General features: G+C 39.9%; 1 protein-coding gene across 1 annotated transcript; it reads right to left on the reverse strand.

Annotated features, from left to right (window-relative positions):
• Positions 1-2,322: 2,322 nt before the first annotated feature.
• LOC111884342 (cellulose synthase-like protein D1) lies at positions 2,323-6,447 on the reverse strand. The gene is made up of 5 exons (XM_023880647.3): positions 5,212-6,447; positions 4,576-4,929; positions 3,997-4,372; positions 3,485-3,902; positions 2,323-3,395 (listed from the first exon to the last, which is right to left on the reverse strand). Exons 1-5 carry the CDS (start codon positions 5,908-5,910, stop codon positions 2,459-2,461), a joined length of 2,784 nt encoding a protein of 927 aa, XP_023736415.1. The 5' UTR covers positions 5,911-6,447; the 3' UTR covers positions 2,323-2,458.
• Between the last annotated feature and the right edge of the window lie 11,420 nt (positions 6,448-17,867).

The following is a 17,867-nucleotide window of genomic DNA, read 5'->3' on the forward strand; positions in this document are numbered from 1 at the left end:
CTCATGTTCACGCTTATAATCCCTTGATATCATATCAAGGGACATGTGTGGAAAATGCAACGTGGATTGCAACTTTGACCAATTGCAATCCATGTGTTTTCCGATACAAGACTCTCGATATGGCATCAAGAGATCGTGAGCGTGAAGATGGAGCCAATTTAGTTTTAACTTCATGTGTGTATGTGTTTGAATTTTGGTAGTGGCCAAATCCCTTGTTAACAAAAATAGTAATAATAACTAAAATTAAAAGAATAACCAAATCTAGTAAGGGTAATTTAGTCATTTTATGTATATCAGGAACCATTCTCATAAAAAAAAACAAACATTAAACCCTGTCTGTGTCTGGATTGAAAACTTGAGATTTGATTAAAAAAATACATAACCATAAAGTCCATTTTTTTAACTCAAAACTAAATAAGATTTAAGTAGCTTTCCACTTATCCGAACAACTCCCTTTTTGTGTATAAGAGTAGGCACATAACTAATATAGATACTAGAAAGTCCTTCAATTAATAAGTCATAGTTTAACTAAGTGATCACCGACCAACAACTCAATGGAAAGCTATCTTCCCTTATATGCGATTCGATATATGATTTTACATTCATAGTTGGTTGAGGAGTGACCACGAAAGTCATTGCTTCTTGATTATGAGCCGAAGCCTACTGATCGTTCAGATGTTCCCACATGACTAGAATTTTGAAAGAAATGAATGTCTAGCACTTTGAGGTGAGTCATTGGACGTATAAAGTTTTCAAATAATAAAACTTATGATAATTTGCCATTTTACTCCTTTTCTGTGTGGACATAATTAATCGTACCAAATAATAGAATCGACCTTGAAAGTATCAAATATAATAATACTATAACTGAATAGTAGTACTATAACCTTTGTACTACATAATAGAATCAAGTCGACCTCGAAAGTATCAAATATAGTAATACTATATCTGAATAGTACTACTATAAGCTTTTGATACAAATCATGGCTGTAAGTTCAATGAGTTTTCAAAATAATATTTAATTCGTTCTAATACAATTGAGGTTCCAAAATAACATTTAATTTGTTCTAATTGGACTATTCGTATGATATTTTTAGAATGAAATTTATATTTAAAATGTGATTTTTTTCCACAACAAATGTTTTTGATATATTATACTTGGATTTAAAACCCCTAAATTTACTGGTGACATATATTAATTCACTTTGAAAACTAGAAAACTATGGCTGCAACTCAAACAGTGTTTAGTCTCAAATGAAATAATATCAAAGTGTTTAACATGCTTGTGAGAATAAGAGCAGTCTTGGTTATCATATAAGATGGTAGGGTGATCCGTTAGCAGCACATGTAATTCCATAAATGATAAGTAACCCAAAAAATCTCAACTGGAGTGTTTTCCATGTTATGGTATTTCAATTCAGAACTAGATCGAGAGATAATTGGCTTCTTTTTGGCGCTCATGAAACAAGATTCTTGCCAAGGAAGATATAGTAGCCATATGTAGATAATCTAGTTTCAAGACAACGAGCCCATTCCACATCAGAGTATCTAAGCAAAGACAGGGTGGGTGAATGCTGAAAGGAAAGTCCAAATGAAATAGTGGAAGTTGGATATTATCCCGATTTTCTTACCTTTGCTTCTTTATTGGGCAAAGTTTATACTGAAAGGGCTATGCAAAAGGAGAAAAAGAATCAGTGATATAGAAACTTCTACCATTAGAAGATACTAATGAGATATCAAGCAAAATAAATGAAACTGAGTCCATCAAAGAGGCTTCATGAGTTGTGTAGAGATGGGTTAGTTCAAGATAGTACGGATATGTTTGATTCAATTCATAAGAGTGGAATAATCCCTAAAGTTGTAACAAATACTACAGTTCTCCAAGGATTTTTCCATGATCAGAAGCTCAATGATGCAACTAGAGTTTTCAAGAAAATAATGAGCAATGTGGTTGTACCTAATGCATTTAGTTGTGGTATTTTGATTCAGAGGCTGTGTAAAGGAAAGAGATTAGATGATGCTCTTCGATTTTGTTTATAGATGGTCATTATCCAAATCTATAGGTAAAATGGGTTGCAATCTGCTCAAGTGATGATCAATAATTTAATAAATGAAGTTTTTTTGTTTTTTTTTTTATAAGAAAGTTGTTAGACAATTTTTGGATAAAAAAGGGACGTTTTTGCCTTCGTTTTGGCATGCAATGTTTACTATGAAGAGCTCATGATTATTTTGCCCTCTTTAATTAGGAAAAATTCACACAATTCTTTGTAAGTTGTACTTTTTCAAATCCTTGATCTTAAAATCCTTACTTATAGTTGACACTCACCAGTAATATATCTATTAATCTAATAACTGGATTGTAATACACTTGTGAAACTACTAACCATTAAGATAAAAAGACTACCACTAATATATATATATATACTTACAATAATAATCCTTTCAAAAGCTGCAAATCCTAGATTTTACCAAGGTCGTCTGGGGGACTGATAGTAATCCAAAGCAAAGAAACAGTAATGGACAACAGCCCTGCCCAAACATAAAGTATAGTAGTCACCTTTCCTCTTCTACCCATCAGCCCTTTCATAAACGGATACATATGAGCCAACACCCAAAAGCTAAAAAAAGTTCCACCAAAAAGCTTATTCCATTGAGGAATCACACTAAAAAGCGTCCTCGCAGTCCCCATAATAAGGGCGACAATGTTGGTAATGCAAATGGTGAGTGGCATTACAAACAGACTTGACCATTTCACAACGTATAAATCAGCGTATATATCGTCATCATCTTCAGCTGCCGATTTTGAAGTCAGAGTGAATGAAATTTCGATTCCAGCTATGACTTTTAGCAGCCCTTGGATGACAGCACCCAGGTGAGCACTTGAGCCACCAATGGCCCAAAACTGCTCATTTCGCCACCATTCCTCTAAGGCTATTCCAGACCATTTTACTTCAAGAAGAGAGATGAGAGCAAGTGTGATAGTCATGATAAGGAGATAGGTTAGAAATGTGGCATCAATGTTTGGCACGATGAATTGCCCTGTGAGCATGCAGAGTGCTGGGAGGAATAAGTAGGCAACCAGGAATATAGATGTGAAAGGGTACATGCCAACGTTGATATACGCTATTCTTTGTAGGAACTTGAGACGTGAGCTCGCTAAAAACGCATTGTTTTTCGAGAAAAATATCTCAACCGAACCCGTGGCCCAACGGAGCACTTGATGCAACCGGTCAGTCATGTTGATAGGTGCTGTCCCACGAAACGCGTCTCGCTTTGTTATGCAGTAGACAGATCGCCACCCACGATTGTGCATTCTATAACCTGTAACCACATCCTCTGTTACAGACCCGTAGATCCACCCTATCCGATCTCCCCATTCTGTATTCTCTTCATACCTATTGGCAAAGCATAAACCGTTAGATATGTAGAGTCTTTGATTTTCTATTCAAAAGAGCCCTAATTAAGGAGAGAAGGGAGCATTTACCAGCAAGAAATAACAGTTATAGCCTCAGCTACAGTAAGTGCATCCAGTGGAGGGCGAGGAGCAAGTAGTGCACCTGCAGGACGACCATTTTTAACAGACACATGATCCGCAAGTGGTCGCCCTTGATACTCAGCGACTGCTATAGAGTCAACGAACATGTTTGAATTTCCAAATTTTTTGGGGAGGCTTAAATCAGGATGCTCTTCTTTTGAGGTATCAAGATCATGGTCTTGATCACGCACTGCCTGTAATGAGCGGCCTGGAGAGAGTGTAGCTGCCGGTTTCTTTTTCTGGCCCACAATTCCACGGTATTCAATTGCTCGAGGTGGACTAAACCCATAGAGTGCATACCGTCGAAACATACAACCAGTTCCTACGTATACCGGACCTTGTAAACCATCCAGTGCTCTCATATTCCCTAATCATGTGAAAAACACATATAAGCTATAATGTAAATATTTATGGGCCAAAGGATTCTTTATAATAAACTAAAAAGGAGAAAAAGATCACACCATCGAAAAACACTGTGTTGTGGTTTGCATATCTATCTGAAGGATCGATCCCTTCAAACCTTTGCGGAAACTGTATGTAGCAAACACGATCACCCCCGCGATCCAACATAAAACACATACCTTCCCTTATAGCCATGGTGTTATATATATAATGATCACAATCCAAGTTAAGAATGAAAGGTCCATTAGAGAGTATAGCCGATGACCTAACCAATGCGTTCATGGCTCCAGCCTTCTTCTGATGGTCATAACCAGGACGTTTTTCACGCGAGACATACACAAACATTGGAAGCCTAATGTCCACACCCGTAAAGTCAAGTTTTCCTTCATTGTCCTTCCCCATCACCGGATCATTTTCTGGCACCCTGCTCATCAACTATGTAGACAGATTCAAATTCAAGATTTTATTTCAAAGAGTTTGTTAGATATCTAGAGTCTTTGATTTTGTCACCAAAAAATGTCAAGATTTATACTCCCAACATATATAATTAAAGCAATGAACGACATCTACCAAATGTGGGACTTTATCAATTCCTCACATGTGCTAGACAATATATTTGAAGTCCAAAATGAGTTTACCTGAATAATTCCTGCATGGTCACCTTTTTTGTGATCTGTTGTTGGGGTGAACCACGTACCTGGCCAATGGGTACCATCTGCCATCCAAGTTGCTTTAGCAGCCTCTCCTAATCCTGAACTATCATTCTTCTTCTCCTTCATTTCTCTGTGATTGTACCTTTCACAACGCTTCCGTATGACATCAGGAAGACCATTTATTCTCACTTTGAACTCGTCATATTCTCGCTTCATCCAACGATGATCCTTCACAAAATCAGCCCGTTTTTTATTTTTTGTGTGATCTATTTTCTGTGTGAAATAACTTTCGGGGTTCCTAGGTTCGATGTTGTGTTTTCGACAAAAGGGTACCCATAGCTGCATATTTAGACAAATTTTTGTTAGTTGTTATCTTGAGGACGGCATATCGACAATGCCTCATAGTTGCAAATGATGTGGCATTTAATTCAATTGGGTTGATCACATTATGAAAAATAGCCAATCGTATTAAACGGTTCAATCTGTATTTCGTGGATGCTCAATAACACTAATTTAATAAATAAACAACACTATAAAATAAATAAAATACAATATCTTGATTTTACGTTATATTTGAAAATTTTAATCGTATATATGTTTACCCGCTTTGATTTCACATACATGACCGAAATCGACTGCCTCAGCCATTGCTTCAAACGTTAGAATGGCACCACCATCGTCCGAGATATAAACAGAAACCTTCTCGATAGGCCACTCAACCGCGAGAATAGACAAAATAGTATTCGCAGTAACCAAAGGCGGTTCCTTATCAGGGTCCGCAGTCGAGATAAACACATCTATTCCCGGTAAATCCGACCGGCCACTTGGGTTCTCCGCAGACTTGCTCTCAAACTTATCCTTCAAAGCCACCAAATCCGTAGCCCGGTTTATCGGATTTAACTTGGGTAACTGATCCAACAACCACGAAAACGCAAACCAAATCTCACATGAAATCGAAATCGCCCACAACCACATCGCTTCAAAATTAGGGTTTTGTAATCTCCACGATAGAAATAAGAATTGCACTACCAATCTAATGGCAACAAGGAACCGATACGGGCTAAGAACGCTAGGGGGGACTTGAGTTTTGCGGGTGAGAGGTTTCCATGGTTTGTCCAAGAATTTAGCCAATTTGGTTCCAGTTTCACGGTCGTTTTTATCATGATACGCGTTTCCGATTCCGTACGTTCCTCTGCTCTCAAACAACCAATGCTGCTGATCGGAATCCGTAGGCGGGTTTTTTAAGGACAAAGACTTGTTGTTTCCTGTTGGCCCTTTTTGAAGTGAGAGATCACCGGATACCAATGGATTTGTGGCCATTGTTTATGCAAATGCATATCCCGTTTTTGAATAAGAATCTATGATGAATTGAATCTTGGAATATGCAAGCATGATGAATTGACGTTTTCAGAAAATTTTGAGAAAATATGTTGAAAAAGAGAGAAGTCAATATGATGACGCTTACAGCCATTGCTTGCATCCTTTTTTTCAGCCCCACCTTTCGTTCTCTCCCTTGCCCCATGATAGGAAATGACTTTGAATATACAAATTCACACCCATGTTACGACATCCGAAGTCGAAACTTACTTGCACATTTTTTTTTTCTTTTGATTTTTTTTATCCAATGATATCAACTAACAACAACCAATCTCCATTCTGTCAAGATCATACACAATGGTAAGAAAGTAAGTACACTTTTTGTCTACATTGAACCACTCAACCACTTGATGATCAACATATTTCTTAATTCCTACACAACTTGACAGACCAAAGACTTTCGGTGCTGAAATATATGACTTTACATTCTTTTTTGTTATCAAAGGCTAACAAAAACTGTTATTATGCACATAGAGACCAATTTTGTAAGGATGCCTTTGAAGCAAGGAGGATAAAATGTCGCATACATTACAAAGCGAACGATCTAATCCCGTCTTCCTCATTTTACTGCAGCCAAAAAAAAAAAAAAAAAAAAACTTTAAAATGTGTCAAATAACTTAGAAAATTAGTGTTCGTCGTCTGTTTCAAATTAAGATTCTACATGATACAATCTTGCAACTTGCAAGCCTATATTGAATAAGGTAATCTTCTATAATTATTTAATTTAAATGTTGAAAAACATTGATTATAAATACATTTCAAACAATTTCCTACATGTTTTTATTTAAACATGACTTTACAGATCAAAAAAGAAAAACTATCACTATCCCCTAGTGCATGTGTCAAAATAATTATATTAAATTTTGGGGAAAATAACATCAATTGTGCTCGTACATGTGCTAAAACGCACGATTAATCGCTATTTTCAAAAATTAACTTGGACCGTTCCTGAGTGTTTTTTTTTTGCACGTTTAGTCCTTCCACACATAAAAATACCATTTTGCCTTTATTTATTTATTTTCTATTTATTTGTTATTTATTAATTATTTATTGATTTGTTTATTATAAAAAATAATTATTATTGCATTTTAAAAAGAAATGGGCCCGTACATTTGATAACCCGTCTCCCCCTCCGGCCTCCCCTTCTTCTTCTTCAGAACATCTCAAATCCACCATGACAACCCACATCGGCCAATTCCAGTACTCAGACAATTCCAAGACATTTTCGATTTCAAAGAGAGGAGATCGGCTCCAAAACATCTCTCTCTCTCTCTCTCTCTCTCTCTCTCACACACACACACACACACACACATATCTACCGTCTACCTCACCTCTGACCATCATCGAGCCCATCACATCCGTTTCCCCCACACAGATCTGATGACACTGTTGGTATTACAGGGAAGGATTAAAGAGGTATGAAGGTTTTTATGAGTTAAAACAAAACAGAGGACATGGGACAAAATGGGCAAAAGTTGCACTGTTTATTCACTTTCACAATAAAAAGAATAGAGTATATATTTCCAACGTACACTTTCACCTTTTAAACTAATCAAATGCAAAAAAAAATTGGAAAATGACTCACACTACCCTCTAGACTCGGTACTATAGCCAACATGGGTTAAGACTTATTCAAACTCTAATTTTAGCACAACTTTTAGCAATAATAATTAAAAACACATAACAAAACATCTAGATTAAGTCAACAATCTCCCCCTAATCCAGAATTGGCCACCTGCTTAACTCCAATCAGCCCCCTCATCTCTTTATGCTTCACTTTACCCATAACTTTTGTAAGAATGTATGCCCTTTGTTTCTTGCTACAAACATGAGTTAGCTTTACTTCACCATTTTCCACACACTCTCTAATGAAATGGAATCTTGTGTCGATGTGCTTGCTTCTCCCGTGAAATATCAGGTCTTTGCATGAGGTCTAAGGCTGACTTGTTATCAATGTGTAGAATTGCAGGTGATATTGTTTTTCTGGTTATCTCAATGAGTACGCGCCTTATCTAAATAGCTTGACATGTTCCCATGGTGGCTGCCATAAACTCCGCTTCACACGAGGATAAAGCCACACTCTGTTGTTTTTAAGATACCAATGTAACTAGATTATCATTGATGTAGAATGCCACACCACCACTACTTTTCATGTCATCTACATCCATCGCCAAATCACTATTTACATAGCCATCAATCTTGATTTCTTTCTTACCTTTTGAATAGAGAAAACCATAATTTAAGGTGCCTTTCACATACCTTATGATACCCTTTACTAACTGGAGGTGTTTTTTAGTTGGTTTTTCCATGAATCTTGTAACATCCCAATTTTCAAGACCAAAAATTTCGTTTGTAATCAAGTAAAATCGTTTACTAAAAACATTGACAATATCATTTCAATCCATAAACCACCATGAACATGTCTAAAAATCACAACATCGAACAACATTATAAATCAGAGTACAATCCCAGAAAACTCATTGCGGAAGTCATGTGTGTGTATGATGCGCCGCTATGCCGCCGGCTCCTTCCCCTTGGATGAAAGGTACCTGAAACCAAAATTAAACTGTAAGCACAAAGCTTAGTGAATTCCCCTATCATACCACATACTATACACTCATACATGCTGCCAGGCAATTATGGGGTGCCCGACCTACCCATGTCAAGCCATTTTGGGGTGCTGACTACCCGTGTCAAGCCATTCTGGGGTGTTGACTACCCTCCGATCTATCTCACCCGGTCACGGGGACTATTTCACCCCTACTACTATCACATAACAATTTATCATAACATACTATCAGACATATCTGGGGTGTCCGACCTACCCTTCGGTCCTAACAACCGCTCGGGGGACTATTCCCCTTCTAATACCACTATCATATAGGACATAGCATACTGGCACATAGTACATATCAAGTAATAGCAAACCAGACAATTATCACAAAGACAATCATCTTAACTGTAACCAACTACTAGTGGGTCGGCCTTGGTGCCTTAGACCCACTACTACTGGGAGGTAACTCAACTCGAAATTGTATAGTGTCTGCGCTGATCTCGACGTGGAAATCGACTTCCCTCAACTCCTCAATCCCTACACAACGATCTTTCTCAATTACTATGCAAACTAATAACCCTTACAGGTTCAACCCAAACCCAAGTCAAAGTCAAGGTCAACCTCCGTTTGACTCGACTCGCCGAGTTGGCCCACCAACTCGTCGAGTCCCTATACCTTCATCTGTCCCCAAACCTACTCTACTCGTCGAGTCTAGCAAGACCTCGACGAGCTCTTCTTCAATCATACCATCGGGACCATCTTCATCTGACTCGTCGAGTTCATCTCCCTCATAAGAATGTGTCCAGTCTATGACTCACCGAGTTGTATGAACAACTCGTCGAGTCCATCTTCAAAGATTGGGAGATTGCCTTGGACTCGTCGAGTTTGTTGTAACACTCGTCGAGTCCCATGATTCCCAGGTCCCTTATGAGCCTAAATAACTGAGGGACCTTCCACACTATCATCTAGTCCATTTATAGAAACGATTTGGTGGTCATTACACCCTGACTCGCCGAGTCCTAAGACTGGCTCGTCGAGTCCATCCTTGACCATTTCTATACAGTCGATTTAAATGGGTCTTAACACATCAAAACCATAGATCTGGCCTCCAAATGTCCATTTTACACATAAAGCCTCAAGCTTGGTGCACATGCATGGGATCTTTGGCTCAAAAAGCCATAAAAGATGGTCTACAAGATGCATGGGGTGCTTATGGCAACAAAGTGGGCACCTTTATGCCATAAAGACCCCTAATAGCCCTAGATCTGAAGCACAAACTCACTTCTTATACTCAATCCCGAATACATCCTCACTTGGGGTTAGAAAGATGTAGAAAAAGGTCCAAAACCAAGATCTAGAAAATGAAAGGACAAGGTTTCAGGTTTATACCTCTAATAAGCTGGAAATATGCTCAAAACTCTGGATCTTCTTGTTTCTCCTTAATCTCACAAGCCTCTTTCTTTTCTTCAAGCTTCAATCACACAAAGTAACACAACAAGGCTCAAGAACACACTAAAAACGGCTAGGGTTTCGAGTAGGGTTTGCTTTGGAGGATGGGGGATGAGTTGAGGGGTTATAATGTGTTTAAATAGGGTGCAAATCCTTAATTTAGGGTTTCACTCAAACAGCGTTTACTCGCCGAGTCAGTCTCCCGACTCGTTGAGTAGATCACTTAATTTTCCCACGGATCGCGACCCTACTCGACGAGTTGGGACTACAACTCGTCGAGTCCTAGAGGAAACATAAGAAATACTTAAATTGAATGCGTACCAGGGATCGGGTGTTATAAATCTCCCCCACTTATCTTAGAATTCATCCTCGAAGTCTTCTGCTCGATCCTGAAAAAGCTCGGGGTAATGCTCCCTCATCTCGTCCTCCAGTTCCCAAGTCCATTCTGAGCCCTTGCGGTGCTGCCACTGCACCTTAACCAACTCCACTCTCTTGTTCCTCAGGTCCTTCGACTTCCTGTCAAGGATTTCCACTGGTCGCTCGATGTAAATCAGGCTGTCATCCACTTGAATATCCTCTAATGGCACTACTGCTGAATTGTCCACCAGATACTTGCGCAATAGGTAGACGTGAAAAGTGCTATGAATCTGACTGAGTTCGGCTGGCAGATCCAGCCTATATGCCACCTTGCCCACCCAGGCTACAACCCTGAAAGGTCCAATATACATAGGGCCCAGCTTGCCCTGCTTCCTGAATCGTATGACGCCCTTTCAAGTCGACACTTTCAGGAGCACCATATCCCCGACCTGGAACTCCAGGTCCGATCGACGATTGTTGGCATAACTTTTCTGTCGACTCTGAGCAGTTTGAGGCCTGCTCCAAACCTGATGGGTCCTCTTCGTCGTCTTGAGTACCACCTCGGTACTCCCCATGACCCTTTTACTAACCTCACCCCAGCATATCGGGGTCCTACACTTCCTCCCATACAACATCTCGAAGGGAGGACAGCCAATACTCGCATGATAGCTATTATTATAGGAAAACTCTGCCAACGGAAGGTAAGTATCCTAACTACCTCTGAAGTCTAAAACATACGCTCTCAGCATATCCTCTAGAGTCTGGATGGTCCACTCGCTCTGACCATTCGTCTACGGGTGAAAGGCGATGCTAAAATGCAGCCGAGTACCCAGCTCATCATGAAACTTCTTCCAAAACCTGGAAGTGAACCTCACATCCCTGTCGAAAATCACTGAAACTGGCTGTCACACCCCAAAACCGAGAACGGTGGAAACGTTTTGGGGCGGAGGACGTCATGTAATGTATCACAACAATGTAAAGTAGTAAACAAGCAACAACATCATCCATTGCATTAATATTATAATTTTAATTACAAGTGTGTTCTTTCATAATATACAAAAATAAAATGAATAATCAGAATATAAGACGAGTCTGGACTGCTCCATCTTCACAAAACCTGGTTGTCGGACCTGTCTATTTGTGACCTGAGAATACAAGTTATATTGAAAGCGAGTACCAGCCAAAAAGCTGGTGAATTCATAAGTATTAATGTGTCTTTGATTTGTAAAACTTGTAATGAAAGTCTTGACATTGTTAAGAAAGTTTGTATAAGTATGTAAATGTTTGTAAGTAATGGAAGCGTTTGAAAAACCCTAGAAATCCCTATGATTCCTATTAGTATAGATGAAATCTTCTACCAAGACCTAACTGTTTTGAAAGTAGCCATCTACCAAGACCCGACTGTTTTCAAAGTAGCCTTCTACCAAGACCTAACTGTTTTGAAAGTAGCCTTCTAACAAGACCCGACTGTTTTGAAAGTAGTCTTCTACCACGACCCGACTGTTTTGAAAGTAGTCTTCTAACAAGACCCGACTGTACGACTATTATTATTAATATAAGAAATTGTGTCCTTTGGAACTAGGATACACAAATATGATTCACCTCATCGGTTATGTGAATGACTCATAAGGTAAAGGTAATAATAATATAAATAACTTAAGTATTATCCTTTTGTACTAGGATAACTGTAACACCCGGGTTTCAGGGCTAAGCATATTTATCAATGTAATAGTCTAGGTCAACTATTTTAACTCTTTTTGAAGTAATAAAGATGAAATATTTGAGTATTATGTGTATTTATGTGCTTATAATTTAATTATAAATGTATAATTAATAAAGAATAAAAATAAACGTCAAAATTAAATTGTGAGATAAGCCCGATATCTCTACATAAAGTTGTAGAATATGTCTCAAGGTTTCCGTACATATAAAGAACGCCGAAATCCGAGTTATAACGAAGAAGTTATGGCCCGTCGAAGTTTTACGGCAAAACCGGCACGGCACCGAGAAGCGTAAATAGTGAATTTACGATAGAGCGAGATTTAGCCTTAGCAATCTAAATGAAAGTTGTAGGATACGTTAAACTAAGAGCGTCGATAAAAAGAACGCCCAAATCTGACTTCGTATGAGGAAGTTATGATTTTTCGAAGTTTCGGCTTAGTAGTGTACAGCCCGAAACTCGAATTTTTGTTCGAGCAGTTTTTGGCTTACGCGACCTAAATGAGAGTTGAATATCTCATTAATAGGAACTCAATGGTAAAAAGACAGATGAAAACGGAGTCCGTATGAAGGAGTTACGAATTCTTCGCGGTAATTTAGCAGTCTAATCTCCTCCTACTGTTAAATTTAAGATCAGTCAAGAATTGGCCGACGGAGTCTTAATGAAAGCTGTAGATCTTGTTTTTACCTACGCGTGGAAAAAAAGAACGTCAAAAACAGAGCTCGTATGCGAGAGTTATGATTTTTCTAAGTCGGGAGGCTGCTGTGTGAAATCGGGTGACGTGGCGCAATCCTGGACTTTCATTGCTGAGGAATCCCCTTAGTAGTACTGTCCATCCCGATGATGATCCTTAGGCTAGGTCCCTTATGATAAGTGTTTAGGGACGTAAAGTGAGGATAACGGGAACGGGTAATCGGGTTATTGTTGATTGATGAAATTAATAAACTTATTTATTGTGGGTTGAAAACCCTATGTGCTCACCAGGCTCCCAAGCCTGACCCACTCAGTTTTATGTATTACAGGTAGTGGCGCTTGAGCATAGATATGATGTTGGACAAGGGATTACAGATATAGGCCTGTAGATATGAAATAATGTAGTAAGGCTTATATTGTACTGTTTATGCTTTTGATCCGTACGAACATGACATCCCAAGTCTTTTAATGAAATACATTTCTATGGAAATGCTTTTGATAAATTTTTATCATATTTTGTTTTGGGACAAATTCCGCAATACTTTTATTTAAAATGTTACTCTGATTTTTAAACAAAGCATAAACAAATCGGTCTTTTCTGGCCGTAATTTTGGGGATGTCACAGTAGCTATCAGAGCATTAGTTTAAGCGAACTAGGAATTTGTAGGATTTCTAGACTTAAACTTAGAATGCTAAGCGATGATTGTGAGGTGTGAGCACTAGCTTACTTTAGGAATTGTGCCTAAAATGCTTTTATGTGATAAATGCTTTGTGCATGATATGCTGTTATTTGTTCGGATCTATGGTCTGTTGCCGACCGGATCTTGAAACCTTATGTGTTTAGGATTCTAAACGTACGACTACGATATTAGAACTAGCATGTAAACGTTTCAGAGTGATAAGGACGATTTAAACGTCTAACCTAAATAAAGATCTAAATTCACCTTATTCGGTGTATAGATCAAGATGGCAAGGACCTGTAGCGGAAACGTGAACGCAAATGGAGATAGGAACCAACCCCCAGTGGTTCAGCAAATACCTGTTGTTGAAGAAGTTGCACCTGAGCCAGTCACCATGGCTGGAGTTCAAGCCATGATTCAAGCTATGCTAGCTGAACAAAGGGAAGAAATGAGACGGATGCTCCACGAAAATAGGGACGAACTTACCATACATGTTGAACCAACGGAGCCAGTTCCCAAGCAATCTGAGGAAGGGAACTACAGCCGCCAAGTGAGTCAAGTAGGGACTCAAGGTGAGCGAAGGGATGTCCCAGAAGGGAGAAACAACAAGGATGGGCAGATGTACAAAAATTTCTTGGGTGCGAAACCACCAAGTCTCTCAAGATGCCCAAAGCCTATTGAGATTATGGATTGGATCTTCGAGATGGAAATGATGTTTGAGAGCTGCGACTGCAGCGAGAAGCAGAAGACTGTCTTCGCTGTGAGACAATTGAAAACTGGAGTCTTGAGCTGGTGGAAGCTATTGGCAGATACAATGCCACGAGGAGAAGCTCTGAAAATGTCATGGGATGAGTTCTTGGAACAACTGAAGACGCAGTATTGTTCAGAGATATATCTGATTGATCTGAACAATGAGTTCCAAAATTTGAAGAAGGGGAGAATAAGCATCGATGACTATGTTGTGGCATTCACGGAAAATATGAAGTTGTTTCCATACCTAGTGCCAACCGAACTTTCCAAAATTGAGAAGTTCGCAAACGGACTACAGGCTGACTTTGGCTCAACAGTCAAGATAGCAACCACTCTGAAATCAGCCGTTCGAGCAGCTAAGAATGTGGAGACCCAACAAAAGTAAAGAGGTCTAGAAAGGGCTGAGGTTGGTGAGAAACGGAAGTTCGATGGATCCTTGAAGTCCAACAAGAAGAGTAGATTCTCGAAGTCTGGTTCGAGAGGAGGAGGATCAGAAGCGAAGTGGTGTGTGATAAGTGCAAGAAGAAGCACTCTGGCAAGTGTGACGGAGGGGTCACTTGTTTCAAATGCGGAAAGTCTGGGCACTATGCCAATGAATGCACCCTCATCCAGAAGGTCTGTTATGGGTGTAATGAAGAAGGGCACATTTTGAAGGACTGCCCGAAGAAGAAGGAGGCAGGAAGACCCAACATACCACTGAAGCCGAAGGCGAGAGCCTTCCAGATGACGCTCGAGGCTGCAAAGGAGGCAGCAGACGTCGCTTCAGGTACCTTTCTTGTAAATGGTTTGCGTGCAAATATACTATTTGATTCCGGAGCCAACTACTCCTTTGTGTCGCATAAATTCGGTGGGAAATTAGCATTACCTGTAGAAAAACTAGATAATACCCTAATTGTAGAAGTTGCCAGTGGCAAATTCGTACCTATTAGTAATCGTATTAGGAACATCGTCATCGACCTAAATGGAAACGAATTCCACGAAGAGCTATTACCCATAGAGTTAAATGGTTTCGACATCGTTTTGGGTATGGATTGGCTTAGTGCCAACGATGCTGAGATTCAATGCCGAAAGAAGATAGTAAGGGTGAACCCACCCGGAAAGGAATCATTTATGGTGTACGGGGACAAACGCAAAGTGAATTCTGGAATCATCTCCCTGATGAAAGCCAGGAAATGTTTTTCCAAAGGATGTGCATCATACTTGGCATTTGTAATCGATGCTAAGAAGGAGAAGAAAGAGGTGCAGAATATACCGGTTGTGTGTGATTATCCGGAAGTCTTTCCCGAAGATCTTCCCGGATTACCACCTGATAGACAAGTGGAATTTCGTATAGACTTGTTACCAGGAACAACACCGATAGCAAAGGCACCTTACCGATTAGCACCGACGGAGATGAAGGAGCTTATGACGCAACTTCAGGAGTTGTTGGACAACGGTTTCATTCGACCTAGTTCATCACCCTGGGGAGCTCCGGTGTTATTCGTGAAGAAGAAGGACGGAAGTATGAGAATGTGCATAGACTACCGAGAGCTGAATAAGGCAACGGTGAAGAACAAGTATCCGTTGCCGAGGATTGATGACCTATCCGATCAGCTGCAAGGTTCGAGCTACTTCTCAAAGATCGATCTTAGGTCGGGATATCATCAGCTCAAAGTGAGAGATCAAGCTATCGAGAAGACTGCATTCAGAACGAGATATGGACACTACGAGTTCTTGGTTATGTCGTTTGTACTAACCAATGCTCCAGCAGTATTCATGGATTTGATGAACAGGGTTTGTAAACCATTCCTCGATAAATCCGTGATAGTGTTCATCGATGACATTCTCATCTACTCGAAAAGCCAAGAGGAGCATGGCAAGCATCTATGGGAAGTATTAGAAATGTTGAAGAAGGAGAAGCTTTTTGCAAAGTTCTCTAAATGCAACTTTTGGATACGGGAAGTCCAATTCTTGGGTCATGTTGTTAACTAGGAGGGAATAATGGTTGACCTTGCAAAAATCGAGGCTGTGATGAAGTGGAAATGTCCAAAGAGTCCCACGGAGATTCGAAGCTTTCTAGGATTAGCCGGTTATTATCGACGATTTATCCAAGGCTTTTCTTCGATAGCTGCTCCATTAACAGCTTTGACTCATAAAGGAGCTACGTATACGTGGAGTGAGAAACACGATGAGGCATTCGAGAAGCTAAATAAGAAGTTATGTGAAGCACTAATACTTTCTCTACCCGATGGAGTTGAAGACTTTGCGATTTATAGTGATGCATCTGGAGTCGGGTTGGGTTGTATTCTGACCCAAAGAGAAAAGGTGATAGCATACGCATCTCGACAATTGAAAGAGCACGAAAAGAACTACCCCACTCATGATCTGGAGTTGGCAGCGGTAGTATTTGCCTATAAAGATATGGAGGCACTACCTCTACGACACGAAGTGCAAGCTCTTCACTGATCATAAGAGTCTCTAGTATCTCTTTAATCAGAAGGAGTTGAACATGAGGCAACGACGCTGGCTAGAACTACTCAAGGACTATGACTGTGAGATACTTTACCACCCAGGTAAAGCAAATATTGTTGTTGATGCTCTCAGTCGGAAAGTCAATCTTGAAAGGAAAAGGACAAGAGCGTTAAGAATTGAAGTCGTCTCGACGATTGTGGAAAGTATCAGGAAAGCTCAAGAAGAAGCTTTAGAGAAGAATGACCGAAAGGAAGAACGTTAGTGTTCAGTACAAACAGTCAAGGACTGAAGGTATTCCAAGATCGAATTTGGGTACCTAAGACGGGAGGAATAAGAGATCTTCTAATGGAAGAAGCACATAAGACCATGTACTCAATTCATCCCGGTAGCACTAAAATGTATAGGGACCTAAAACCCTACTACTGGTGGCCGACGATGAAGCTCGATGTTGCGAAGTATGTGGCCGAGTGCGTAACATGTGCGAGAGTTAAGGCACAACATCAAAAACCGTATGGGAGTTTAGAACCTTTACCTGTACCCATGGGTAAATGGGAAGACATCACCATGGATTTTGTGACTAAACTACCCAGAACAAAGAACGGACACAACATGATTTGGGTAGTCATGGATCGTTTCACCAAGAGTGCACACTTCATAGAAGCCAACGAGAGGTGGTCTATGGATAAGCTAGCAAATGCTTACGTGAAGGAAATTGTAAGACTTCACGGTGTCCCTCTTACAATTGTATCTGATCGTGATAGTCGTTTCACGTCGAGGTTTTGGAGGAGTCTGCAAGAGGAATTGGGTATGAAATTATGTTTGAGTACTTCTTACCATCCGCAAACTGATGGTCAGAGCGAAAGAACGATTCAGACGTTGGAAGATATGCTGAGAGCATGTACCCTCGAATTCCAAGGGAATTGGGACGAGCACTTACCTCTGGTAGAATTTTCCTACAACAATAGTTTTCACTCGAGCATCAAGATGGCACCTTATCAAGCATTGTATGGAAATAAGTGTCGTACGCCGTCTTGTTGGCTTGAAGCCGGAGAGAAGCAGTTTATGGGTCCCGAGATAGTCCATGAGACTGCTGAGAAGTTGAAGGTGATTAGGGAAAGAATGTTAGCAGCCCAGGATCGTCAGAAGAGCTATGCTGACAAGAAAAGACGATCGATAACCTTCAAAGTTGGGGATTCCGTTTTGCTTAAAGTCTCACCGTGGAAGGGACTTATACGATTCAGAAAAC

This window comes from Lactuca sativa, chromosome 6 (assembly GCF_002870075.4).
Source record: "Lactuca sativa cultivar Salinas chromosome 6, Lsat_Salinas_v11, whole genome shotgun sequence".
Lineage (NCBI taxonomy): Eukaryota > Viridiplantae > Streptophyta > Magnoliopsida > Asterales > Asteraceae > Lactuca > Lactuca sativa.